This window comes from Augochlora pura, chromosome 4, assembly GCF_028453695.1.
Source record: "Augochlora pura isolate Apur16 chromosome 4, APUR_v2.2.1, whole genome shotgun sequence".
Taxonomy (NCBI): domain Eukaryota; kingdom Metazoa; phylum Arthropoda; class Insecta; order Hymenoptera; family Halictidae; genus Augochlora; species Augochlora pura.
In genome coordinates, this window is record NC_135775.1 from 26,882,004 (window position 1) to 26,909,036 (window position 27,033).

Consider the following 27,033-nt stretch of genomic DNA (forward strand, 5'->3'; position numbering starts at 1 on the left):
AGGGGACGATTAAGCGATCTATTTATGGAGTAATCTGATCAATTCCAGGAGCTTTTCTTTAGCTCACTATTGCACTTTATTTTTCAACGTACAGACATACAAATAAAAATGCTACGTAATACTTACAGTTCTACAATATCTAGTATAATAACTACAATGACATGTGTAATATAAATTACATTAAAATAATACAATAATATAAAATAGTAAAAATCAGTATGGAAAGTCAAGAATTTTATGTAACATGCGCACAAATGTTGCAGCAAGTTCATTATTTTCTTTGCATTTTATTTTTAAGTTTGCCACTCCAGGCTTATAGACCTATGAAATTGTATTTATGGTTGATTCATTCATGTTCGCAGTGTTCAATTGAGAATTAACATTATCAACTTGTCTGAGTTGCTTTTCATGTCTTATTATATTTATTTAACACTCTAAATTACAAACAATTTGCTGCATTCGAATATATTCTTTGTTTCCGGCGATTCTTTCGATAATTCTGGCGATATTCTTTTCTTCTTTTAATAAATACTGTCACGCGAAAAACAGCTGTTCAACTTGGAACAACTTTTTCCAACAAATTTTAATACTTTTCTTCAAGTAATGGCCAAGTTAGAAGTCATCGAAAAACGACTCAGATGTTTTCTTTCTATTCCGAATATATAGTATTCAGATATAGGATAATAAAAACGTGAGTATTGAACGAGGGTCGTTGCACTCAAAATTATAGTAAAAGCGTAATAAAGAATGACTAGCCAAAGGGATGAATAATAAAAAAAAAAAAAACAAAAGAGCGGAAGAGCTCGTAAAGAGAAAGGAACTACGATGTTTCTTAAATCGAATGCTTACGGCCCTAGTCGAATACTCTAATGTATACTGCTACAATTATGTATCCTCACAGTTAAAGACTGAGTAGTTCACCTCGAATCAATCTCGGGTTTCCTTTTTAACAATCGACGATAATCTTTGTTCGTCGGTATTCTTCGTACAGTCATTTACATTAATATTATGCTTTGCCTTAAAGTCAGTCTTAAAATTTACTTGGGAACTGGTAGTATCATCTTTGAACATTTCAGTGTAATGAAAACTACTCCCATTTCCAGTCTTTGTGTTTGTGCTAGCATTATTGCCAGAACCATTCGAGTGCACTTCACTGAAGTGTTTGTACAGCATTGCAGTTGTACTGAATTCCGTTTCGCATCCTGGAATCTTGCATCTGAAACATATGTATGGTTAGTAAAATACTTGGAAACTAGGATAGAACATACTTACCGAAATACTTCATTATTCTTAGTTCCTTGTACTACTGGCAGTTTTGAATTAGCATGATTGTCCTGGTAATGCTTCCATAAACCAGTTACATTGCTTACTTGCGCTCCACAACCAGGAATCTTGCATCTAAGTAGCATATAATAAATTAGAAATAATACAATAATATTCGTCATCATTAAAGTGTTTTGAAACTTACAAGAAAAAACTAACTGTTGAAGCTTTCCCTTGTTTTAGTTTTACTATTGATTTGCTAGAATTTGAACTAAATGTATTCGCTACTAGTTTATGACTGTCTTGATGATGACGGTAATGGGATATATATTTATATTTTCTTCCGCAGCCGTTCGTGGCACACTTGTAGATCTCCTGTTTGTATCTAGACATACGTTGTTTCTTTGGAGTGTATTCTTCGTCGTCGGAACAGTTGCTGTTCGTTTCTATAGCATTATCTTCATTTTTCGAAGCATCGCGATTCAAATCGTTCCTGAAGATTCGTTCGAGATTATCCAATTCTATTCTGTGTTCCGGATTCTTCGAGCTCACGGTACAAACATCGTTCTTCGAATTTTTGGTAATCGTAATATCTCCATTTACATAGACTACATTATTCTTCTCTTGGGAATGTTCTACTTGAAGTTCTGAACACTTATTCGTATTGCCTTCGTACTTGCATAGGAAATTGTCTGTACCTAACAATAAATTCTCAGCGATGGCGTAGCCGGTGGCTTCATTCAGTGACTCGCCCGTAGACGAGTAATCTTCTTTGTTCGAGCTATCGTTTGAAACATTTTGATCGTGCGAGGCTTCTTTCTTCTGCTGCTGCATATTATTGTTTCTATAAATATCTTGCTCGTTATTATCATCGTATTGGTGTTGTTTTATTGCAAAAGCTTCATTCTGTCTCTTTTCGTAGCAATCCTCCGTGCTCTGTACAACTTCCTCATCCATTGCATTTTCCAGATCCTCGAAACATATAACTTCTGGTTCTGTCGGCAGAGTTGGAGGCTGTCTGTGACAGCTTTCGATATGTTCTTCTAAGTTACTACTGGTTGTGTGTAAAGACCCGCAATTCGTGTATGGACATATAAATACATTTGTTTCGTTATTATGCCATTCTTGATAATGACGCCACATGCTACCAGGATCAGACAATTCTTCCCCACATCCTGGCTCTCGGCAGCTGTACAAAAATGAACATATTACATAAGCATTGGTTCATTACAAAAAGAATTAATGGAGATCAACTCACATGAATCTAATCTTCAAAGCTTCAAGAGTTTCGTGTGTTTTATATTCATCTTGGTTCGTAAATACTTTGCCACAATCTCGTTGTTTGCATGTATATATTTCCTAAAAAAAAAAAAGATATTCCGTGAAATCGATCGTAATACGGCGAGTGTGAAAAACAAGCGCACAGTAAAAATGAACGAGTGCCCTGGGTAAATCGGTAAACGCTACGATGATTTGTTTTGAGTTAGGGGTCGTTGAACCCGTGAAATGGCTCCGGCGGTTTTACCTTTTTCGGGGCTATTTCCTCGATGGTGCGATTTCTCGACACGAATCTGATGACGCTGACTTCGGTAGGCCTGTCTGTGCAGGCATCCGTACCCTGGCCCATCCTGGCCGGTGTCCGCGGAAAAACGGCTGTGAACGATGCGTTTCGTGGCCTCACATAACCTGCGCTCATCGAGACGGGTGGTTCGGTAAGGAATTTTTCCTATACCTTGAATGAAAGTCCCGGACGCGCGATCATATCTACGAACGGGATGCTTTGTCGGGCTACTTACCAACAAAGTGCGCTCCCGTTCGCGCCGGTTTATCTTTCTTCTTGCACTTCACATTATACCGACGTTAATAATATCAATCACTTGTTGTCATTTCAGTGCAACCGGGCTACCATTGCTTTCACGACCACCATTAACTCTTCCCGCTCCCGCACCTCTAAATACAATTGAGAACCACTGTTAGGGAATGCGCCGTTACAGAGTCGTTAGAACTTGGAACCTAACGAATCCAATGTTAGTTTTTCAACTGGCAAACCTGGCGTAGGCGCATTTATCGCTGTAAATGCATAAACATATTTTCAATATTTATTCGGCTACAACCGTATACTAATTTTTATCGGTCTTTTATCGTCCACTCGTAGTTTTCATCATTACAGGAAATGTTATCTCTATAAAGGAACCAATGTTCAGGCAGACATTTGACCACGTGACACTATGGCCATGTACATATTTCGAGCAGAACATTCGAATATTTGGCAAACGTCACAGAATTGCGCCACGATTCCGTCGACAATGGCGTCAATTTTCAAATCACCGCTTCCTATTCCCTCTTCTAAATTATTCTTTCTTATGATCTTAGCCGTCGTTTTCATTTCACGTTTGCAAAAGATTCGAGTAATGATTTTGAAGTTGTACGTTTTAAGCGATAGACTCTACGATGTATTGTTAAAAAGATTTCAAGTTTTCGTGCTTTTCGATAGCCATCAGCTGATTCTTGTAAATCGAAAAGCCATTTTCACTTTCGAAGACATTTCACTTCTCATAAGACAAAAGGTGCGAAAAATTTTAACGTTAAAATATTTGAACGTAACGTGTTATGTGTGGATGTCAGCCAGGATGCGAGCAAACACGTCAGTATCGATTTACCTTAACACCTGGTCTGTCGTACCGCTACTCTCTATCCAAATTGACATTATATCGGTTTAAGTTTAGTCCATGAAAATTAATGTGGTTCCATTCACAATCGAAGGATGCGCATTCTTCGCATAGTGTTAATATTTTCGGCGACATGGTCCTTGTACTGCAGTCGCTGTTATGTTGACGGTCAAGGTTGGCGCTATCTTGAACGCGATCTCTCGCGATCTTTAAATGTCTTCTTCGGATATTTTTCTCAATTATTTTATGTTTGCAGATGAGTATGCGGACACTATGGACGCCGAGAATAGTTCTACAGTACCATCGCACATATTAGTCACGTCGTGGAATGTACGCTTTGCAACTTAATACTTGAACGGATAAGCTGGATTCTTCGTAACATGCGAGACATTGTTAACAACAATTTCATTTTTGTATACGAACTGGTGCAGAAATTACACTCGCATATTACGAAGCGACTGTTTAAAAAAGATTGATCCAGATATTCGAAGTAATGTCTATTTCTCGCAGGACACGCCATTCTCTATAATCGTGAAAGAGAACGGTACATGGGTCGGCAAAGGTTACGCATTTGACATCTTCAATTTGATCCGCTCGAAGTTAAACTTTACGTACACCATTGTTCCACCAAACAAGCACATTCTTGGGAACAAGAACAATGGTGTTCTTGGCTTACTTTACGAAAAGGTGAAGAATATTTTTAATATTAATTTAGTCCTTAGCGCAGCCGCGGAGACTCGAATGTTGCGGTTGCATATCAATGGGGGTCGTTTAACCATTAGCATATTCTTGTCCATTGACCAACGACTGAGGGACCTGTTCTTTATGCAAAACAGAAAGTGGACATGGCAGTTGCATTTCTTCCGGTGCTGCCGGAGATGGAACAATTTTGCGAGTTCAGCACCTACTTGGATGAAACTAGATTAACAGCTGTAATGAAGAGACCGAAAGAATCGGCCAGTGGTTCCGGTCTTCTCGCACCGTTCGAGAGAACAGTTTGGTTTCTGGTTTTAGCATCTTTAATCTTCATAGGACCGATCATTTACTTTTTCGCCAGCATTAGGTGTTTAAAATTCTTCAGGATTTATTTCTATTAGAGATACTGTATAGCATCGAGTTATGAACAGATTTGAATTTCTGATTCGTATTTGTCTATCGATACAGAGAAAAATTATGGCACGATCCGGACTTGGAAGGATTCAGCGTGTACTCCTGCGTCTGGTTCAGTTATAGTTCCCTCCTGAAACAAGGAACGAACATCGTTGCTACGACAGGTAAAACATTCGATTGTAATGTGTGTAATAATTACTGGCAAAAACTTGCTTGTACGCTTGGAATTTGAATCGCAACTTCCTTAAGCACAGATTCGACGCGAATGCTTTTCGCCACATGGTGGATATTTATATTGATATTAACGTCGTTCTATACCGCCAACCTTACGGCATTCCTCACGAAACCGCAATTCACTTTGTCCATCAGTTCCCTGCAGGACATCGTCCAGAAAGAGTACAGTTGGATCACCTACAAAGGCCGCACCGTAGATTTTCTTCTTTCACAGGTGACATTTTATTCGTATATATCGTTCAACGAGGAATTCGCACTATCGAGAGAAACAATGATCCCCGAATTATTCTTTCAGGATCATGACAACGATTTAAGTTTACTAAATGTTAGCAAACGGCAAGGGAAGGGATTCTTCGAGTATGACGAACCATCGGAAGCTATACTGCAATCCGTAAGGACAAGTGCGTAGCGGCTACTGATCCCAATAACTAATAGATGCATGCTCATGTTTACGTAGTTTCGTAGAAATTACATTCATACTAACACGTAACTTAAACTTGTGCTTTTCTTTAGAAACACTATTCTTAGCGGAAACTCATTACCTGCGAACATTAATATTCAAAGATTATATAAACAAGACTCATAATCCTTTGAAGCAAAGCCACCGTTGCACCTATGTTATAATGCCGGGAAGCATATTGGATACGAATCGTGCATTCGGCTTTTCTCACGGTTCGGCCATCCGAAAGCCTTTGAACCAAATGTTAGTACCATGTCCAGAAATCTTACAACAGAGAGGAACAAACGCAAACGAGTCGTTCAATTAATTCGTTATTTGAATACAGGTTGATCAGATTGGTGGAGTCAGGTATCGTACAACAAACGCAAGAAAAAGATCTTCCCCTCGCCGAGATTTGTCCTGTAGATCTTCGCTCGACCGAGAGGCAGCTTCGAAATACCGATCTTCTTCTGACCTATAAAGTTGTTATAGCAGGGTATACGATAGCAGCGATCCTTTTCGTAACAGAAATTATATATTCGTTAATGGTAGGCTGGTTAAAACGTAAAAAGCGAAAGAACCAGCGTAACCCTCTTCTAATCGCAACAAGAACAACGAATTCCACGGTTCAAGATTTTGCGCCTCCTAAACGTAACGTCCATTTCTTGCACGATAATCCGAAATCTCAAAAACTTGACGAAAACTCGCAGAATATCTTCGGGTCTGGAAAACAACAATTAATTAACGGAAGAAATTACTACGTGATTGTAGACCGAGAAGGAGATCGGAAATTAATACCGATTAGAACACCTTCTACTTTTTTATTTCAATATTCTGCTTAAACGTACATAATGTTCATATTGATAACAAACATTATATCATACTGTTAAGTATGTAGTCTATATTGTATAATGTGTTTTTATCTATTTAAGAAAATATTTTGCCCAATAAATAAGTAAACAGTGATTCTTTACTTTCTTCTTACTTTTTTAATTCTACATATTCATCGAAACTGTACCAATTGGCGATCTATGCATCGCCAGAGCGGCAGAACGCTCAAACTGTTAGCCAAATTACCGAAGTCGATTTTAATCGATCGTTTCAGCGTTTTGCCACTGCATCAATTGGCGTTATGCGGATCCCGAACGGAGCTTCATTTCTTCTCCACAAGGGGCACCAAAGCACATGACCTAGGGATTTTATTTTCTTAATCGATTCAATTCAGTTTGTTAAACATTTAATTAGCTACTGTATTTAAAATTAATTTTAATACAGTTTCATTTCTGTGATTAATTAATGTAAAATGATGCAGGTGTAATGTACAGGCTTTCCGGCGTAAAGCAATTTCTTATTTGAAATTAATACTTTAGGAAATTCACCGCTAGATGCCTGCTTGTTCTTTGTAATCGCTATTACGCTTGCGTAGAATCAGTTTCTTCGTTCCTTTGAGCTTCCTTTTCCGTTTGGATCTGAAAAAGGTTCGTTCGGTTTTTATTCGGTTTATTGTTATCCATATTATTTACAACAATCGTTGATTGTGACAAGGTTCACATATTTGTTTCAAGTTGTTCAATCTTTTGCGATGTTATTTCCAACAATGTGTGCGATATTTTTCCGTAACATAACACTTATGTTCCAGAACCAAAATGGTGCAACGGTTAACCTATCGTCGACGTTTGTCATACAATACGAAAAGCAACAGGAGGCGCGTGTAAGTATTGCTTTGGATTTTAGGAGAGGACAGAATTATTGCTATTATCGACTCGTGCCATATCCGTTATTATCAAGATATAAGTTTGATTAGAATGGCTTTAGACTTTGCTGGCACCTAATGCTTCGAGGTTATGTTATTGTTTCTTCTTTGAATATTTTCTGTTGTCTACATGGTTTTTCATTGCAAACGAAAACGATTATTATAGTAAACTACAGATAATTGAAGTACACAATGTAGTCGGTAAATGATTGTCACGATATATTTAAATTTAATACCAATGAGAGTTATGTTTCCTGTTCTAACAAAACTTTTTTTCTAGTGTACGCACCCCTGGTGGAAAGTTGGTATATCAGTATCTTAAAAAACCCAAGAAGATCCCCAGATGTGGATTATGCAAAGACAAACTCAGAGGAATCCAGCCAGCCAGACCAATGGAAAGGTCCAGAATGTGCAGGCGTAAGAAAACAGTCAAACGCGTATATGGCGGTGTTCTCTGTCACAAATGCGTGAAAGAAAGGTATGCTCGCTTTTCGACGACTTTCCAAGATTCCTTTGATTGAAATGGCTGCTTTACCTACTTTAACTTTTTCAGAATCGTCCGTGCTTTCCTAATTGAAGAACAGAAGATCGTTGTCAAATACATGAAAGCGCGTAACGCAAAAACAAAGGCGGAGAAGTGATGTTTTGCTTTTTTTAATTAAATAAAATACGTAAAATAGATACATCATGGTACCTTGCCCTCACAATTTCAGGATTATCGCAAAACCAGACGAACCTTGCCCGTTGTTGGTCTTCCATCGTCGAGCAGACACGCGATATAGTTCCTGCGAACGTATGGTACTCAAAGAGGTCTAAACATTGTTTTGCCACGTTTTTTCCAAACATTTCTTCGATATGCATCGCACATCGGTATGGCAACTCGTCCAACTACATCTGTGCATTTTCCTGTTTGCAGGATCATACTTAGAATTGCGGACCTTGTGCCTATCTTATTATAACGCAACCACGTACAGCTTCTTATCTCGGAAACTTCTACTCGCCAAGTTCGGATACCTTCGAATATTTCGAGAGCGAGAGATTTTTCGAATCGTTGCGGATTACAACCTGCAGAGGTTGCGGGATAGAAACGCGCCGTTCACTTTCTTCCCAATCTAGTTAGAGCAAGTCCTCGTTCCCTGCATGGTATAGGAAAAGAGACGAGTATTGTATTCCCTTTATGGTCATGGAGTGCTCGGAAACCCGTCTCAGGGCGGTATGACTCGCTAGACTCGGTCCACTTAACAAGTGCCTTATTTGCTGAATTACGAGTATGCGCGTAGAAGGCAGATCGGTGTATAACAGAGCAGTTTCTACGGCGGCACAGAAATAATTCGGGTGAGAACCGTGCGAGTTGGTCACCTGAGAATGCGGATAGCATTTCTATTGTTAAGTATTTTCATTTTGCGAAACAACCCTCGTATATATACAGGGTGTTTCAAAATTATACATACTCCGGGAAATGAGGGGTGCCCGAGGCCATTTCAAGTAACCTTTTCCTTTGCTGAACTTTAACGAGTTATTAATGAAAAAATGATAGGTGCGCGCGCACGATTTAACCTGCTGCTACGCGCGCCAGCAAGCCGACTGAAACCTATCTCGATCGCTTCTTCTAGGAATTGACATAAGGAAGTTTTCTCACAATCGTACCTTTCGGATACTTTATACCCACTCCAGAATTGGTTTTTCACGTACAGTTCATTGATCGCCTGTTGTTCGTCTTGAGAATAAGAACAGGTGGAAGGAGCAAACAAGAATAATAGCAAAAGATGTAAGAGACATCGATGGTCGGCAAGTAAAAAACCACTTGGCTTCGAATGACGAGACAGCCGAAAGTGGCCGGTCGATTTCGAATTGTCGAGGGAACGTTTCTTGACCACGATCGACCATCCGTGTCGGAAATAATCGATACGGTTGATAGACGGTACATATTCGTACGAGGCCACGTTTTCGTCTCGCTTCGATCGCCACGAATTATCTTCTCGATTCGATACGCCGAGAGATCTCCGATGAAAGAAAATCATCGGAAGGGCTTTGAAAATTGTTGACAGGAATCGCGTCTGGATTGGTAATCGACTGAGGGATTTTTCGATTACGTGGATTAAGGCATTTTGTCGAGGACGAATGAAATTTCCGTTGATATCGAAGGGCTCAATCAATTTCTATCACGGTTTCCGCGGCACGAAGATGCAGTCGTTGGCTGTTGGCTATATCCAGTGCCGCGTTGCGGATCAGACGAACAGGTTTAGGCACGACATCGATTCTTATTATGAAACTGATACAAATTCGTGAGTGTACCTCGCGAAATTGCACGAAGAACCAATTTGCTCGGAGCAGTGGTTGCCGTGGTCGCCGCGGAAATCTTCCGGTAGCATAAGCTAGCATTGTTCAATTTCCCGATTAGTCTGAGAAATGCAACGGTTTCGTAAGCTGCTAACGAATAAATCGGCTATAATCTATTTTCGGAAGTAACGTTTAACGTAACACTAAAGTGCCGCGAATGATTTTAATCCGTTCTTCGTGCTCGTGCAGCGAAATTCATTATGCAATATGGTAATTCGATGATTCGACGACAACAAGCGAATTGAAAATCTTCGTAGGGCATAAACGATCTTAATTAAATGCAACGATCTTGTTTGAAGGTGAACCGATAATTGGTTTGGAGCAGCATCTGAAGTTTGATTACTTGTTTTCGGCATGGCCGTTGACTATAATTACAACTGTCCAGATGATAGCGCGAGGATTGATCTGGCGTCCGAACGGAGGAATCGTCGCATCCACTATTATCATGTTCGATATCAGCGGCAGGAAGGAACACGAATATCCGGAGGTATACACGCGAGGGGAATGAGGAGAACGAGAATAAGAATAAGACGAAAAGGAGGAGGATTAAACGCGACTTGGAAACGACAAGGAAACTGCGGTGCGTCGGTAGCGGGTCATGAGATCGGTTCGCGTCGCGTTTAATTGACGGTTATAAAATGTATCGGTGGAAAGGCGGCGGGGTGAGTGTGTATGTGTGTGTGTGTGGGGGGGGGGGGGGGGTATGGAGGGAGAGGAAGAGAGCATGCAATCGAGAATAATTTGAAGCGAGCAAGCTCCGAGGAGGAGAGCTGCGATACCGCGTGATTCCTATAATTTTCAGGGCTCGTGTTTGACAAAATAACAAGTGGGTGGGTGTCGGTTTTCACACCCGCGGCTCGGCGGGGCCTCTTCGGGGAATGTAAAAAAGGGCAGAACACGAAACCGGTCCCGATGGATCTTTGTTACGCTGCGGCCCCCGCGTCCTCTCGCGCCTGCACGGCTCCCAGCCTCCCTACCTTCCTGCCTGTGCGCCTCGCTTTGTCTCGCCTTGCTTCTCTAAACAAGGACCAACTGATTCAGGATCGTAGCTAGCAAGAACCGAGCCCTCGTATACGACCTAGCTAATTTTCTCGTTCGGTCGCCGATCGTTTCTTTTCTAGAGAATGAAGCGCGTTGCGAAATTAGGGACGCGTCTTGCCATCTGGTTCGAATACGTCATCTTTTGCGCGGTCGCGACAAAAACAAAGCCAAAAATTCAGTAGCTTTTCCAAGTACGGCACGAATTTGTATAACAATTTGTCGCTGTAGGCAGATAGGATAGGGTAGAGTAGGATAGGATAGGCTAGGATAAGATAGGAGGGTCACCGGTCGGGAGAGGCTCGTTTCCTTTTCTACCGTGGAGGGCCGTTTCTCTCGGTCTCCGAATCGCAGTCGACCGCTTCGATCGGTGGCCCCAATTCACACCTGACTTTTAGCGATAAAAGCCAACTCTAAAGATATCGTTATCCCGGTCGAGCACACCACACGAGCCACGCTCCACGCTCGACTCGACCCGAGGAAAGGAAACAGTTATCGTGGCAGGTAGCCCGCTCTTACGCGCTTAATTGAGCGAATTCATTTCGTCCCGTGTCCTTACCCTCTCTCATTTTGCTGCTAAACGTTGTCCGGACTCCGATTTATGCCACATCGAAATCATAGATCGATCGTCGATCTCGGAGGCTCGCTATCCGTAGGAAAGCGTATTCTTTATTCTTTTCTCGTTTCAGAATATAAAAAGAGGCGATGAAGAGAGTAAGGCGAATAATGGGAATCCGCGCAACTAGATTGCGCCTGGACAATGGCCTGAAAAGTCACTTACAAGGAGGCGCCACTTAAAAGCAACGCGGAAAGATCAAGGGTCAAAGGAGAGGGAAGTTTAAGAATTCCAAGCGAAATTCTTAGGAAGATTCGCAATAGCGGCTGGTAATGGAATCTGCATAAGTAAACGGCAACGTAATCTCTCGTGCCGGATTGCAACAGCAGTAGCAGAAGAGGACCAAGAATTTCGGGAATCGGTGACAGTGTGCGACAATTTCGTGATGCATGTGTGTTTCCTCTCGGATACTTGCTCACGGCGAACGTTCGCTCTTCTCGAGCTGTTAGCCCCCATAGTAGGATCGAATACGAAGGATGGACGAGCGCACCGGTTCCGCCCCTATCCGATAAATAGACACAATTACGATCGATTATACAATGCGCCGTCCTACCAACTAATCTTAATCAAGGAACGTTTGAGCGATGCGCGACGTACAGCACTCGACTCGAAAGCGAGGTAATTCGAGGCAAGTCCAAGTATTGTTCGCCCGAGGAAGCCTCCAGGGCTGGAAAACACGTGTACGCATACATGCACGGAACGTGAGACGACTCTCCTCACAGATGGTTGGAAGTTGGATTTGGGATTATTTTGTGCCGAAACGCCAACGCCACATGGAGTTCTCGGTTTCGACCTAGTCGAGTAACGAGTAAGCTGTAGTAGCTAAAACTATATGGGACTCCGACCGAAACCGTATCTAAAGGATAACTCGTTTTACCTCGCTTTAACTCGTTTCCAGGCGCGGTGAACCGTGTGGGACGGAGCGCGGGGTGTTGAAATTAGACGTGCACGAGCCTGGAGCAAATGTTGCGGTTGAATAGAAGCGGGGCTGATGCGGTCGGAGGGACGAGGATCGACCCAAACTTACGAATGCCGCGGCACGTTGAGGCCCAGACGTAGATTTCGCTCTTTTGTGGCTCCGTACGACGTCGGGCCGCCGAATGAAATATACTTCCAGTTCGTACGGCCCTCGTAACTGGCGCCGAACGGATCGAGATTTCGGCCCCGTCAGGGCCGACCGTACTTACATGCCGCCTCTCTCTCTCTCTCTCTCTCTCTCTCTCTCTCTCTCTCTCGTGTTCGTCTATCTTTTGTTGTCTCTCGGTTTCACTCCGGTTCGAGTTTATTTTCTGGTTGGTTCGTTCGTCGACCGGAGCGAGAACGCGTTAAAGTTAAACGATCCCCGAGACTATCGGCTTACGGCCCCCCTAATCCACCGGTTCCTCCTTCGAAGCGCCTTTCTAATTTCTCATTGCTCTTTTACCGGCGTTGCGCTTTGGACGGTCCGACAAGACTCGAACAGCGTACTAATTTCGGCGGTGAATATAAACAATTAGTTTTACCCTTATTTCATATTACATGTATACGAGTTATACAAGGTTATTAATATTCTAGGTCTCGAAGTTTCAAGACGCCAATACTTCAATACTGCCTCAAAAGTAGTTTTGTGCGGATATGGAAATTGAACAATTGAGTATTGGCCATAAACGATTGTTTCTCGGGTCACTGCGCAGTTGCAACGACACATCGAGACGCAGCCTTTTTCTTTCTTTCTATCGGCTCACGGGCTGTCTCTGAGTGAAATATACTTGCTCCTTACTCCGAGAGCAATGCGAAACGAATGGATCGTGATTTTGGGCGTTCTTCGGACCCTCTTCTTGCTTCATTGTTGGTCATTGTCGCGGTCGCGACACCTCGGAGCCAGGAATGCTCGGATCTCGAAACTCGGAACGTGACGGAGCGAGGCAAGGCGAGATCTCCGTCGCCCGTCGCTGCATAAACGAATAAGGGTTCGCAGAAAAGAACCGACCGATTCTAATCCTGAAATCCGGTTTCAAACGCGTCGGATTGTCCCGCGCGGTCTTCTTTTTTCGTTAACACGAGACTCGAAGTCCAGTCTCTGCCCCGGTGGGCCCGCGTCCACGATGACGCATCTCTACATATGTGAATGCTTCTTCAAAAGTTTTCGATATCGATGGTACCGACCGATCCGATGAAGCTGTCAAATTAATAGAGTCGGTGGACGTTTGCCTGCTGTCGAAGGCAACCGGACGTGTAACGACGTTGTTCACGGTACATGATACTGCGATAACTATGCAAGCTGCTTTATCTCATAAGTTCTTCTCGAGTAAGCATAATAGTACCGCTCTCTTCTGCTAATCTCACGTAGGTGTCAACGCGCGATAACGAGGCGAACGCACGTGGCGATCACTTTTCTCCGAAGCGCAATTTTTTAATCGAATAACACGGCATCGAGTTAACGCGTCCGTCTTCGTATCCCCTCACGGTAGTTGGTCGGGTGGAAGGTATTGAATGCGAACGCGGAACATTCATTTTCTGCTTGTCCCTTTTCGCAACGCTTCTCTTTCCCTCTCCCAGAGATAACACGGATAACGTTGACTTTCGTCGGCGACTCGGTCGTGCTGTAGGAAATATTATTCCAAAAAAGGTTCTCTTCGTAACGAATACTTGAGATAATTAATGGTGAATGCGAGCGATCGAATCATCGCCGCCTATCGTTACCTGTCGCGTACGCTTTACCGTATACTGCAGCCAGTAGACGGTACACAGAGTTTGGAACATACGCGCGTCTACTCGGCGTCGACAGCAATTAACCAGACGATGCGGCGACTATTTCTAGCAATTAGCGATAGGCAGTTAGTCGGCTCGAGGAAGGAGCATTCTTTGTTCACCTCAACTCCGTCCACTTGTGTTTCCGCGATGCGATTCGTACGAAGAGAAATTGCGATAATTCTTGCGGCACCCAGTTCGAGGATGTCCGCCGACTTCGAAGATGACAGGTTCGTTCGTTGTAAACAAATCTGACCTATACAGATATAGTTGCTCCTTCACCGGCGGTTGGAGGGATTAATTGACCCGTTGACTAGTATTCTCGCTGGGAAGCAACGCTCGTCGGACCTTGCTAGCTGTGACCGAGGTTTGCGATCGTTCGCACATACGATACGAAGCGATGGAACCGGCGACGTTGAATGGATTGCGAATCTAACGTTTACTCGATTCGTCTCCGAATCGAGCGATGACTGCGACCGATCGAGAACATAGAATTGTAGAAAGTCCGAGCACATACGGCTCCTTGGACAGAAGAGATCCCTCCGCTCGTCGCACCGACGCGGCACGGCACATCCCGCGTATACTGACAGTGATAGAAGACAATGTTAAACTGCGACGAGATTCCATAAAAGTGTCGGAGGGAATCATCTCTAAAAATATAGTGATCGACGTCCTTACGCGAGCGAGCCGACTGGCGCGCCGCGAATCAATCTACGGATTCTGGATCGGTGGAAAAGGCGAAATCGCGCGCGCAACAGTGGACAGGTTCTCCGTGGAAATTGTTGCGTCGAGTGTCTACTCGTGCGTAGAGCGATGGTCCAAGCAGCCGAGCAACCGAGCAACTGATCGTGGTTCGCCGGAGCAGGGAATCGGTCGAAGCTCCGCGCACCACTTTTCCTGTGCACAATATGCCTTTGTCCAGGGAAGGGAACAGGCTTCGTTAATGGCTATTCGATTACGATCCACAGTGGTTGCTCTGTGGCTGTTACTTTTTACATTCCGCGGGCGTATCGTTTGCTCGCAACCTTTCCCTGGATATCTTTTTACGCTCGCTGAAAACGGAGATGTACAGATAAATAGGACGATTTACGCTCGGTTCATGGTCTGAACAATGGCGGGAAGAATAAATCGATTTTATTTTCGACAGATTTCGAGGGGTGGACCAACGTTGTTCTGCGCGTTGATCGATCGCGGAACGCCGTGGCTCGCGGCGTCGCTTCCGTGCCGAGAGTTTCGAGTTGAACACGCTACGTTAGCAATTAACCGGTAATCCGATATCGACAGTAGTACCGGAGTGACGAAGAATGTAACGAAGCGCGACGCGTACCGCTAACCGCATACGCGAGAGCCAGTTGCAAACGGTCGCGCGGACTCGCGCGGAGCTTCGCGTGTAAATGCACGCTTCGGCGTGTTAATGTTTGAAAGCGCAGCGTGACGCGCGCCCCCGTCGCGTGCATGCACGCCGACCGACTCCACTCCCGGCGCACGACTCTCGATTCTCGATCGGCCTGACTCTGGTCCGGCCGCCTGGCTCGATCGGTTTTCCTTCGACTCTCGTTCGATTCGATCGCCGAAACGGCGCCGTTCAAGTGCATATGTACCACTTTCGAATCACACGGCACCGCCTTTCTCTCGGATACTTCTCCCGTTTTCTGCTACTCTACTTCTCTCTCTCTCTCTCTCACACACACACACATACACACGCGCGCGCGCGCAATCTCTCTCTCTCTCTCTCTCTCCCCCAGGCTCCGTAAATCGGCTGTCTTCTAATTACAATTAGTCACCGACGTAAGCGATGCTCAAACATCAAGGACTCCAAAGCCTCTCGTTGCGTTCTCAATGTTAATTGCAACAGCTTCGCCGCTTGTTTTTTAATTCCGATCTGATCGTTATCGTGTATGCGGCGGAAGGTTTCATTATATCTTTCCTGCTCGTTCCCTTCGCTTTACAGCGAGTATAATGCAAGCACGGTGCAATCGTGTCTCGATAAGCGCTTGCGCTTATCCATTTGGATCGCAATCTCGCGTGGGATCCGGTTCAGCGATTTCCTCGCATCGATAGTCAAAGAACTGCGCGCGGTCTTGAGGAAAAGGACGATTTGTTCGAACGTTTCGAGAATCGAGAAGGTCTCTCGGATCCGCTATCTTCGCTTGCTCGATTCTCCGAAGAGGAAGATTCACGATTCTAGCCGGGTTCTAGTTTCCGCGATGACGTGCCACGCATAGACATTCGCGGCTTTCCAAGGAGCCACTCTCCTCCGACCCTTCCCGTAAGTTCTGGTCACGGCATCCGCTCGTTTTGCAGCATCGGTGCGAACTGCGAACGCTTTACGGGTATGTCCGATAGCAGAGAACACAGAGCAGAGCACAAGGGAAAGAGAGAAACCAAGAGATCTTCCTCTCTGGGACCGTGGTGGTCGCGGCGCGCCGCTTCGCGGCACGTTGGCGCCCGTGGGGCGCCGTCTCGCACTCTCTGCAAGCCACTGGCCGCTAGCCGCTAGCCGCTAACCACTAGCGTAGTAGGCCGACAGCTCGGGGATCTCTGTTTCTCATTGTCAAGAATGTAGCCTCGAATCGAAATCGAGCTTCCGAGAGTCCCGTCTTTGAAAGGATCTAGATCGGAGCCTTTATTAAATATTTCTGCAACTCGATGCATCCGAGACAATGGAGTTGTTTCGCAGATTTTACTCGGTTCGGAACCAGAAACCGTGTTACGAATCGCAAATGGTTTACGTATCGAGGAACGGCGTGCGTAACAACAGGTAAGTCACTTGCCGCGATCGGACAATACCGAGAAGACAGTGACTAGAGCTTATTAAAAGGATAGATCTCTGTAATTGCGCTAATTAAATGGAAAGTTGAACATCGAAAATCGTTGATCGGACCGCTCTTCGCCGGCTAATTTTCTTCCACATGGTTAGATCTTCTCAGTGGTCCCGCCCACATCGCTCGCGTCCCCGCAGATATTGGTGCACGGATGGTTGCAAGCACTTAGGATCAAAGGGCCGCGGATTGTAATTGTGCTATTGTACACGCGTGGCGTATGATATTTACAGTACAGTACATGTATCTCGATAGAGCTGATCGAGAATGAGAGAGAAGAGGCGACTATTCGAAACGAAGAAAAGATCCGCCTCGTAAGTTATCGTCGCTTGTCGTATGCTTTTATTGCCAGACTTTCAATTTTCGAGGAACTTGGTCGCAGTCGCAGACGAGGATAAAATTCGCATGCGTTCATCTCGATCTCGATCGTGGTTCGATCGGGGTACCATGAATCGGAGATACAGACTTGATACGTGCCGTGGCGTGGCGTGGCGTAGCGTGGCACGTTACCGTGTGCGTATATCTCTTTCTCGCTTCCTCCCTGTCTTTATATAGATTACAGAGAGGGTCGGGTTCGGCCATCCTTGTCTGGGAGCCGAGTTGGCACGAAGCGTTCCCCCAGAAAACGGTGAATCCCCACCCGTGGCAAGCCGGAGACCGACGAAGTCGAGCGGCCTGCGCTCTGATGCTTGCTGTCGTTGTCGTTGTCGCTGCCGCTGCCTCTGCCTCTACCTCTACCTCTACCTCTACCTCTGCCTCTGCCTCTGCCTCTGATGCCGACGCTGACTGCTCTACGTCACAGTGAAGTATGTGCTCTCGAGTGTAGAAAATGGCTGCGCACTCCGCTACCCCGGGTCGGCGCGGATGTAAATACGGCCTGTGGATCGGCCTGGGAGTGTTTATCGCGAGACTCGTCGGTGGTGAGTAGATTCGTGGCTGATTTCCTCGTGGTCGCGCGAGCAAACACGATCAAACGTGATCAAACGTGAACACAACCGTGTGTGTCGTGCGGTACACAACGGACGAATCGATCGGATGCGGATTCTCGACCCGATTCGCTGTCTTCTGGTGCTAACTCCGGTACTCTTGGACTGCCCTTTGACTGCTACTTCAACTGCTACTTCGGTTGCTTCTTCGACTACTCCTTCGACCGATCTGTCTCTTTTCCGACTCTGCCCGTCTTCTGCCGCACAGATGTCCAGTGCCCCGCTGATCTCTTTCTCTCACTTCGTCGATTCATCGATTCGTCGCAGGTCCCCCTGAGAGAGAGAGAGAGAGAGAGAGACCAGGGTATCGTCGACGAAACATCGTCATCGTCGTCGTCGTCCGCACTATCCGCGAAAGATCTGACGCGACCTCGATCGCGCCTTCGTGTCTTCCAATCTTCGTCACAAATCTGTGCGGAACCTGAATGATCCTTTAATATGACACTTTCCGTGGATAGAGCCAGTCTTCTCCGCGAAAAGGCGGGCTCCGTCTCTATTATTGTCGCATGATCGGTATGTTCTCGCGAATGGAATTCCATTGCCAAACGCATCCGCGGCTTTTCTATTCCGTTTTTCCATTTTCTTTTTCTCGATTTACCCTCGCCCCGGAGAAATCAGAAGAAAAAGAGCGTGTTCGTTCGAACGAGAGAGAAAGAGTGAGAACGGAAGAGTGGGGAAGAGCGAGAACGAGCAACAGAGAAAGATGAAGAGAGGTTAGACGCTAAGGTTAGGCACTGAAATACCAGTACCAGTGGTGCTGGGAGTCTCGCTGTTTCTGATGCCTCGAGTAGTCTCGGTCCCGGCCTCGGTGCTGATTCGCTCCCAGTGTTCCGACCTTTTTCCGTTTTTCTTCGTTTTTTCCGTTCCCTGCCCAAAGGGAACTATATAGTCGCGGCATCGTACGCTACATCCCCATGGATTAATTTTAGCCACACTTAAAGTTGCTTTCTCAAAAAACGACCACTCACGTCCGATCAAATCCCTGGAATTTTTCTTTTCTCTCAATTTCATTAATTTGCGTCGACTTCCTATTTCTGGTATTACTTCTAATGAAATTGTGTCCGCCGACACATTGTTCTCAGCTAAACGAGACAACGAACGAAACAAATGGTAATAAATCTATTGGCATTCATGCACGTGGTTCAATCTGCACGGAATGCAGTTTGTCGCTGATTTACGGTAGCAATTGGTCTACCGCAGTAACGAGTACGAAATGTTACCATCTTTTTTTATTGGTCGATACAAACGAAATCATGAACTGTTCACGTAAGCATCGTTTTAATATGAGCGCGGCAACAATACCGGTGTTTCGAGCCGTGTCACATGAGAACTCCATATGGTGACTGGTCTACTTCTATGTACACAGAGGTCGTGACCGTGATTTACGATACCGAATATGTATATCGCATCGTAAAATGCGAATAAAAAAAATTTAATCGATTTTGGTGGAACAGACAGCATTTTCTGACGAGTGAGGAGGAAAAGCGTCGAATGTGAACGCGAATCGGTACGCAGCTTCCAACTTTATTGACGAACAACCTGCCTCTTTCGACTAACGAGTTCCCCTAGATTAACGCGGCAACGAGTGACTGTAGGATTGGATTACCGTCGACTGATTGTCCTTCCACGAAAACTATGCTGGTAATATTGTTACGCGTACACGCAAAGTTGTTTTCACCGCGGTTCTCAGATGCGTTATTCATCGCGCGCAAATGCAACCTGCAATTACGCTCGATGTATGCGCCAGCCAAAAACACATATCGTCGTGAACCACGCTCTGCAGTCGTCGTACTCTCTAATTTCCGTCGCCGAACTAGTAGAGCTGCGAACTCGGTTCGATGTATGTCAGACTCATTTAACACCAGGATACCTGCATCGCGATACGTGTTTTCGATACAGCAGTCAACGCAAGAGAAAGTATCGTGGTACTATATAGATGTCCGAATGGTCCCTTTGAATTACGTTTTCTGCGAACGATGCGTCTTCAAACGTGCGATCTCCTCCATTTGTAGCAATTCTATTTATACACAATTGTTCTGCTATTTGTGTAAACCAAAAAGTATCTCATCCATAAATAAATGAAACAATACTAATGATAATAATAATGAAAATTTCGATCACGATTTCGAACAGAAAAATTGGTAGAATCCGCTCGAACGATTGCGAGTTGTTCTGATGGTTGGCAGTCTGCCCGCGAACTCGTCACGATAAATACAGTAAATATTCATTGACCAAATTGCTGAACGGACCGGACTCAGTTGACAAATGCTCCAACACTTTGAAACAAGTGCCTTCTCCTCACGCTTGAGTCAGTTTACCGGCCCGAAACGGCCGGTTAATTGGCGCGAACGCGCTCCTTCGATCACGAAAGACCATGCCCTTCTCTGTCTCCTTTCTTCAACTCTCCAATTTTCGTACTTTTATTCTTGGCGTGGTAAAAAAACAGGTGAAACGAACTATTTCCAGAGTTCCCAGCACTCCATTCTCTCTCGCTCTCGTTCGTCGTGAAATTTCGGTTTAATTATCGGGCTACTTAATTATCGAGTGATCTGGGCAATTACGACAATCGTTCGCGTTTACTCTAAAATGCGGTTCAAGGATCTGTTTTCAGTGTAAAATTTTCAGAACTCTCGACCTGATGTATTTGTTTGACGCGAAACTATGTGTCAGGCTGTAATGTCCGCTTGATTTTTTAACGAACAAGTCGTGCAGTACCGATTTCCTGGAGGTTGTAGGTGTGGAACGCTAACTTATCACTGATATTGCTCTTTGCCACGCTGATAAGCAGCGTGACTGGTTGTAACGCAGCGACGTGCGATTCATTGAATCCTTCTCACGAGATTACGACCGACTACGCGATTGTTTCGCTAAAAACTATTGGTATGACTCGACGACACTCGGTATCCTCGGTTCGACGTTCGGTATCCTCTTCGTTTCGCGTTCTCTTTCGCAAAAAGAAACGCGTTCGTCTCGTCTCGTCTCGTCTCGTCTCGTCTCCTACGGAGTTGTGTTTCCTTTTCTTCTTTCTCGGTTCTCTTTTCCCGTTGCAACGTGTCGTGTCCTTCGTTACACGCCGAGTGCAGCTGTAGATTTCTATTAGCGACCGCCAGTAAATTCTCTACGATGCGCTGCTTCTGCATTGAACAATTTAATTCATTGAAGGAACATCGTCGATGGAAAAGTACACTACGGACGTGTAGTTTTCGTTTGGTCTCTCAAGATATTGCTTGCCGGACCAGGGTACACATAGATTCGAAAAGTTCTTAATAAGAGTTCCTAATAAAATCCTTCCTCCGCTACCGGCAGATTCTGCGACACTTCCTTAAAGGGTGATTATTTATAATTATTACTCCAACGAACCAGTTTCTTCCAAAGTTTGATTGGACTTTTTTAGAAATTCATTTATTTCTTACTTTAGCTAGAGCTCAGTAAAATATTCATACGGATTGATACGTCTACATGTCTGCCCTATTTATAGTTTTAATTATAATTGTAATTCTGTTTCTTCCTTCTTTGTATTGCTTTTCTTACTCTTTTGCTTCTCATTTGTAACATTTATTGATTCCATATATTTTTTTCTATTTTTATTGTTATTGTTGTTTGCTAGTCTCTATTTTTTATATTGTGTATAACAAAGGATTGTTTCCCATTGATTTCAATAAAATTCTAATCTAATCTAATCTAATCTAATGTAATCTAGACGCGTTGGCTGGCTAGAATGATTTACCCTACTTTGCGGGATAATAAATGAGAGTCGTCTTCGATGTTTGAAAGGCATGCCTCGTCTCGTCGAGAAAACGACGCAGGATCGTGTAACCGTGTAAACGGCGCGGCGATTTCCTTGTACGGCGATGGGTTGGCCGCCTCGGGCCAAAAAAACTTTGATTCAAGGACTGATAATTGATTGTTGAAATGTGCATGTAATCGGGACATGTGGAACATGTATGTCGAGTCGAAACAATTATCGTGCCTTGTCTCGGTATCTGTTTGTCAAGAGAGTATTTTTCTGTCGTTGTAGAATGGTATCTTTCTACGTTCGAGATTGAAAGTGACACTCGGAGCCGTTCGGGTCACAGAGACAAGAGAGAGAAAGGTGAAGAGAATACGTGGAACGGGATTAGCATGCATGGAGCATCGATCCGTCATCCAGATATTCGGGGATATAAATACGGCGGTCACCGTAAAATAGACGCGAGAGAATAATTCCGCGACAGAAGATAAGCAGTCTTCCCAGCCGCTCTCATGCTACTTCACCTTTCTTCCTGCTCTTCCATTCCTTTCCCACTTCGATTCCCACGTTCCCTGATTAGAAAACTACTTGTTCTTGACAAACGAACCTTTTCCGTTTTTTGCAACTGATTTCTCAGCTGAATTTCTCTCCGTAAGTCGATCTCGTCTCGATGTTTCCGTTCTCCTACACCGTTCTCTGTTACCGACCCGCAGACTAACAAGAATATTGCGGCTGCAATTCCTAAAACATTTCATTTCGCATTGAAACACTCTTCGCAAACATGTATCGTAAACTTTGTACTCTTTGTTTACTTGTACGACATGCTTCTTCGTCATTTTTTCGCATGGTAGATAACCCTAAACCATATTTGCTCGTTCCATCGTACTTTCGGGTATCGATCTTCTATCAGTGACAGCGTAAGCGTATCAGATCGAAGATGTATCATGTCATGTATCAGTCTCTGTACCAACGTCTGGTAAAAGATGAGAAAAATAATCGAAGCGCGAACAATGGTTTTCTGACACGAGCACGCAGGCCATATTTATGACCTAATACGTGTATGCAGTATGCGTATGCTTCAAGCTTGGATATCATTGCAGACTCACTTTCTGTAGAAGAAGCGTGGCATAGAAATGTGCGCCAGTTCAAGGCGCTTCAAAAATCGATCCTTATATCATCGACCTCGATCGCTCTTACATTCGACTTTGCGATCATGACGCATTGAGTTATCGACTCCTCTATTGTAATATGTAAAGTTGATTGTTCGATATTGTAATCGTGATATGTACACCTTCGAATTATATCCTCGATCTCATGCTACTACGAGGTTGCAAATTGATCTTTATAGAATATTTCGAAAGATGAAGAGAAAAAGTGTTTGCCTCAAGATTAATTTACACATCGACGTTTGCGTATATATAACAGATTTCTGTTGGTTGCAACTCGGAAGGGGCGCACCTTCCGCTTATTTGTTGCAGCAGCCAACAGCTCGTGTCGTAGAACGCAATGGCCGTCCGCCTACGCAACACGTCGTAACTCGTCGAGCAACCTCCTCCCGAATCCGCCCAGTATAACTAAGCTTTTCACTGGGTGTCGTTAATCGTTCGGTTACCTATCTGGCGCAGATTTGTCTCGTTGTCGTTCTTTTAATCTGTCCTCACCTGTTTCGGACGTATTCTCCCTGCAAGATACACCGTTATTTTTCAGTGTTTTTGTTTACTTTCATATAACCTCAAAGATGCAACATCGTTCGTTACGCGTTATCGTTCGAACAGTTACACCATAAAGACGAATTCGGAGATGGCGACAGGTGGTCCGTGCCCAAATCGTCTTCATTTTATACGAAACTATAGTTCCCAGATAATCAAAATAATCGTGTATTTCATTTTTCAGCTGTGGGGATTACGTGTTACTGCGAAGGACAATGTCCGGACAATCGGCAAAATGGAACTTGCGAGGGAAGGCCTGGAGGACATTGTTTTAGTGCTGTGGAAGAAGTTTGGGACGCGGATGCAGGGGAATTCGTGCCGGAGTGGTCGTTCGGCTGTTTACCGCCGGACGAACAAGGCTTCATGCAATGCAAGGGATATCTTGTGCCGAACTTACAAGGGAAAAGCATAATATGTTGCAACAAAAGCGCGCTGTGCAACAAAGACATATTTCCCGAATATAAACCTAGGCCTACAACAGCACCCAATCCTATGGCTATAGCATCTGGCGCGTCGCTTATAATATTGGCTACCATACTGTCTGTATGTTTAATGGTAATTTCGATAGCTATGGTGATTATATACCATAGGTACCGAAGGAAAGAGAGAGGTCCTTGCCTAGTGCCTTCTCAAGGCACCCTTAAAGACTTTATCGATCAAAGCAGTGGTTCTGGCTCAGGATTACCCCTGTTAGTACAACGGACTATTGCTAAACAGTTGGCGTTGTCTCAGTGTGTTGGGAAAGGACGGTATGGTGAAGTATGGCTTGCAAGATGGAGAGGAGAGAAAGTAGCAGTCAAAGTATTCTTCACATTGGAGGAAGCATCTTGGTTCAGGGAGACTGAGATCTACCAAACTGTGTTGATGAGGCACGACAATATTTTAGGATTTATCGCAGCTGACATCAAAGGAACAGGATCCTGGACACAAATGTTGCTGATCACAGATTACCACGAAAGGGGATCGCTACACGATTACTTGCAAACCACGGTTCTAGATCATCCTAGTCTATTAGCGATTTGTCATTCGATTGCATCAGGAATTGCTCATCTACATACAGAAATCTTTGGCACGCGTGGAAAACCTGCGATAGCGCACAGGGATATCAAAAGTAGAAATATTTTAGTGAAGAGGAGTGGTGAATGTGCAATCGCCGATTTTGGTTTGGCTGTCAGGTATATCAGGTAAGGTTTAGAAAAATAAAGATACATTAGAGTTACGTCCGTGCGACAAATGTTAGAATTGAAAAATTTTACTCACAGCGAAAGCGGAGAAATAGACATTGCTCCTAACACGCGAGTAGGCACTCGCCGATACATGGCTCCGGAAGTCTTGGATGAAACATTGAATACATCCTCGTTCGATGCCTTTAAAATGGCAGACATGTATTCTGTGGGTCTTGTGTTGTGGGAAGCGTGTAGGAGATGCGTAACCGGCGGTAAAACTTCTGTGGTGGAACCGTATGCCCTGCCTTATCACGACGTTGTCCCGAGTGATCCAGACTTTGAGGATATGCGGTTAGCAGTATGCGTAAAACGATTACGTCCGGTGATACCAACGCGATGGGAGAACGATCCTGTAAGCAAAAAACTAATCGCTTCCGCTCAAGAATTTCTTGGTAGAAGAGGAATATTAAAAGTTCGATGTTTATTTTTTGTTTCAGATTCTTTTTGCTCTCAGCAAACTTATGGCCGAATGTTGGCATGCTAATCCTGCCGTTCGTTTAACAGCGTTACGCGTCAAAAAGACAATGTCGAAATTGCATATTGACAATACCATCAAGATCGTGTAGTGTACGACGATTTTCCTTCAAACTTTACTTCACATTTGATAGTTAAAAAGAAACTGTTCCCTTGTAAATAGAACCCCGGTGTACATAGGTTTATTAACAGACTGCAAGCCTGAAGACTGAGTATTAAGATTTACATATACTTGATGACGTATGAATGTAGAGATTGGTATGATTAGTGGGTGATTACGAACATAATTATGAATGAGTCCATGTTGTCTATGTATATTTTTTGTTTTTATGTGAAACGCGACAAAATGCGATAGCGTCAAATTTGGTTTGACGTGCTTCACTATGTTGAAGTTTGTTGAATATGTAATCGAGGATAGTTACTACTTAGAAAAGATAATACTGTTTGGCAAAAAAGTGTCCTGAGTTCTAGACGCGTGTGAGCTTAAAAAGAGACATTAAAGTAAGTTTAGCGAACGACGGCAGATATTTCAATTCTAGAAGGGTAAATGCCACTTTGATAATAGCATTTACTGAATCTACACTAATATCGTGAGATTTTTATATTCATTCGCATTCAAGTTCTCGTCATTACGAAGCCATGCTAATTTACGTTTATATGTCTCTATAAAATTGTTGACGAGACATTTTGCAGGATATATGTAATTTTATATCTTGAGAAATTCGATACGTATGTAGACACAATTTTTGCAGAATGGAACAAGGAATGTTTTTGAATGTTGGTATTCCGAATATTCTGTTACTGTTACTTGGAATACTCGATAAAATTTACTTGGAATTTTTTTACGGAATTCATTTAATTTCCATCCTATCTCCATAAATTTGATACGCTTGTTTTAAATTTACTTTGTAAGTTGAAAATTACGTTTTTTTTTAATGTCACTTTCAGCTATCACTGGCTCTCGATTACTGTGTCTAATACATAAATCTGTATTATCTGTACAGTATGTAATTTATGTTTTTAATTTGTACAAATGAAATATGTTAATTATTTAGCTTTTAGAACGATGTTAACTATACTGTCGATTGTTCAGATTATAAACGATTTTGTTTTCGAGATCATTACATTTGTCATAACTCCCTACAAATTTACTCGGTTTGATACTGCAATCCGAATTGATTTCTTTTCAATTGTATGTATTATGATTATGATGCATATCCGTAAATTGTATATTACGAACGATACGGATATACAACCGAATATCTTGATAACATGATTGTTGTAACAATAAATTATGACTCTAGATTTTCCAAAATTGACTCGAAATCGTTATGTTATATGTATGACTTCTACATAATTATACGATAGAAGTCACTGTTAAATAGTGTCGTAATTCTTTAAAAAGAATGAATTGTAAACATATTACAAAATTGTAGTTAATAGCTAATTGATTGAAAATAATGAAAGTTATATTTTTAACAAGTATTAAACATCACCTTTTTCTATACACATCTTTATTTATTATTACATATTATAAAGCACTATTTTTACTATCTTTAAGCGGTTACCTAAAAGTTACTGGATATCCGCTATATATGTATATAATGCTGTTTGTAAAATATTTCTGCGAATATGTAACAATATACATATACGTTAAGGGACCTTATTCTTTCTTACGTAGTATTCATCGTAGACGATTCACATAAATAAGAGAGTTACATACATACATATATTATGTTGTACATTTTGTGTGTAATGTATCTATGTATGTAGTCGCTGGGAATCAATGGTATCTTTAGGACGAACAAGATTGATATATCCATGTGTACTTTTTATAAACTACAAACAATAAGCTTATGAAAAGTATCAATCCAGAGATCCATATTCTTTTCAT

At 43.4% G+C, this 27,033-nt stretch overlaps 4 protein-coding genes and 1 long non-coding RNA gene across 9 annotated transcripts; 4 read left to right on the plus strand and 1 right to left on the minus strand.

Annotated features, from left to right (window-relative positions):
* Positions 1-48: 48 nt before the first annotated feature.
* Positions 49-3,324, minus strand: LOC144468496 (uncharacterized). 2 transcript variants are annotated; one of them, XM_078178028.1, is made up of 6 exons: positions 3,060-3,324; positions 2,789-2,949; positions 2,522-2,622; positions 1,469-2,452; positions 1,273-1,398; positions 49-1,216 (listed from the first exon to the last, which is right to left on the minus strand). In XM_078178028.1, the coding sequence occupies exons 2-6, from the start codon at positions 2,888-2,890 to the stop codon at positions 928-930; spliced, it is 1,602 nt and encodes a 533-aa protein (XP_078034154.1). In that variant the 5' UTR covers positions 2,891-2,949; positions 3,060-3,324; the 3' UTR covers positions 49-927. The 2 variants fall into 2 exon arrangements, with proteins under 2 accessions (XP_078034154.1, XP_078034152.1); XM_078178026.1 differs by having other exon boundaries at positions 2,789-2,995.
* On the plus strand, positions 1,043-6,675 carry Ir76b (Ionotropic receptor 76b). 2 transcript variants are annotated; one of them, XM_078178031.1, is made up of 9 exons: positions 1,043-1,232; positions 4,189-4,262; positions 4,443-4,619; positions 4,769-4,995; positions 5,097-5,206; positions 5,297-5,490; positions 5,572-5,677; positions 5,790-5,979; positions 6,062-6,675. In XM_078178031.1, exons 1-9 carry the CDS (start codon positions 1,226-1,228, stop codon positions 6,555-6,557), a joined length of 1,581 nt encoding a protein of 526 aa, XP_078034157.1. In that variant the 5' UTR covers positions 1,043-1,225; the 3' UTR covers positions 6,558-6,675. The 2 variants fall into 2 exon arrangements, with proteins under 2 accessions (XP_078034157.1, XP_078034156.1); XM_078178030.1 differs by lacking the exon at positions 1,043-1,232 and adding an exon at positions 3,941-4,106.
* A 437-nt stretch (positions 6,676-7,112) lies between these two features.
* LOC144468528 (large ribosomal subunit protein eL34) lies at positions 7,113-8,149 on the plus strand. The gene is made up of 4 exons (XM_078178087.1): positions 7,113-7,193; positions 7,355-7,426; positions 7,749-7,946; positions 8,022-8,149. Exons 2-4 carry the CDS (start codon positions 7,362-7,364, stop codon positions 8,107-8,109), a joined length of 351 nt encoding a protein of 116 aa, XP_078034213.1. The 5' UTR covers positions 7,113-7,193; positions 7,355-7,361; the 3' UTR covers positions 8,110-8,149.
* Positions 8,150-9,944: 1,795 nt separating this feature from the next.
* On the plus strand, positions 9,945-13,254 carry LOC144468534 (uncharacterized). 2 transcript variants are annotated; one of them, XR_013493823.1, is made up of 4 exons: positions 9,945-10,295; positions 11,536-12,270; positions 12,361-12,940; positions 13,017-13,254. It is a non-coding gene; the product is annotated as an uncharacterized LOC144468534 (long non-coding RNA). The 2 variants fall into 2 exon arrangements; XR_013493822.1 differs by having other exon boundaries at positions 12,361-13,254.
* A 2,739-nt stretch (positions 13,255-15,993) lies between these two features.
* Positions 15,994-26,800, plus strand: Tkv (serine/threonine receptor kinase thickveins). Of its 2 annotated transcripts, XM_078178032.1 has the most exons (5): positions 15,994-17,934; positions 23,469-23,543; positions 23,624-24,623; positions 24,702-25,017; positions 25,103-26,800. In XM_078178032.1, exons 1-5 carry the CDS (start codon positions 17,844-17,846, stop codon positions 25,229-25,231), a joined length of 1,611 nt encoding a protein of 536 aa, XP_078034158.1. In that variant the 5' UTR covers positions 15,994-17,843; the 3' UTR covers positions 25,232-26,800. The 2 variants fall into 2 exon arrangements, with proteins under 2 accessions (XP_078034158.1, XP_078034159.1); XM_078178033.1 differs by lacking the exon at positions 23,469-23,543 and having other exon boundaries at positions 15,998-17,934.
* Positions 26,801-27,033: the final 233 nt, after the last annotated feature.

Bases quoted from the DNA above. Each gene is read 5' to 3' on its own strand.
- LOC144468496 (XM_078178026.1), bottom strand. From the start codon at position 2,959: ATGAGCGCAGGTTATGTGAGGCCACGAAACGCATCGTTCACAGCCGTT. The intron at 2,623-2,788 runs GTAAAACCGCCG...TTTTTTTTTTAG, and splicing joins AGGAAATAGCCCCGAAAAAG to GAAATATATACATGCAAACA. The intron at 1,399-1,468 runs GTAAGTTTCAAA...TATGCTACTTAG, and splicing joins TCAACAGTTAGTTTTTTCTT to ATGCAAGATTCCTGGTTGTG.
- Ir76b (XM_078178030.1), top strand. From the start codon at position 4,028: ATGCGCATTCTTCGCATAGTGTTAATATTTTCGGCGACATGGTCCTTG. The intron at 4,107-4,188 runs GTTGGCGCTATC...TTATGTTTGCAG, and splicing joins CTGTTATGTTGACGGTCAAG to ATGAGTATGCGGACACTATG. The intron at 5,491-5,571 runs GTGACATTTTAT...TTATTCTTTCAG, and splicing joins TAGATTTTCTTCTTTCACAG to GATCATGACAACGATTTAAG.
- LOC144468528 (XM_078178087.1), top strand. From the start codon at position 7,362: ATGGTGCAACGGTTAACCTATCGTCGACGTTTGTCATACAATACGAAA. The intron at 7,427-7,748 runs GTAAGTATTGCT...CTTTTTTTCTAG, and splicing joins AAAAGCAACAGGAGGCGCGT to TGTACGCACCCCTGGTGGAA. The intron at 7,947-8,021 runs GTATGCTCGCTT...TAACTTTTTCAG, and splicing joins CACAAATGCGTGAAAGAAAG to AATCGTCCGTGCTTTCCTAA.
- Tkv (XM_078178032.1), top strand. From the start codon at position 17,844: ATGGCTGCGCACTCCGCTACCCCGGGTCGGCGCGGATGTAAATACGGC. The intron at 23,544-23,623 runs GTCCGTGCCCAA...TTCATTTTTCAG, and splicing joins TTCGGAGATGGCGACAGGTG to CTGTGGGGATTACGTGTTAC. The intron at 25,018-25,102 runs GTAAGCAAAAAA...TTTTTGTTTCAG, and splicing joins CGCGATGGGAGAACGATCCT to ATTCTTTTTGCTCTCAGCAA.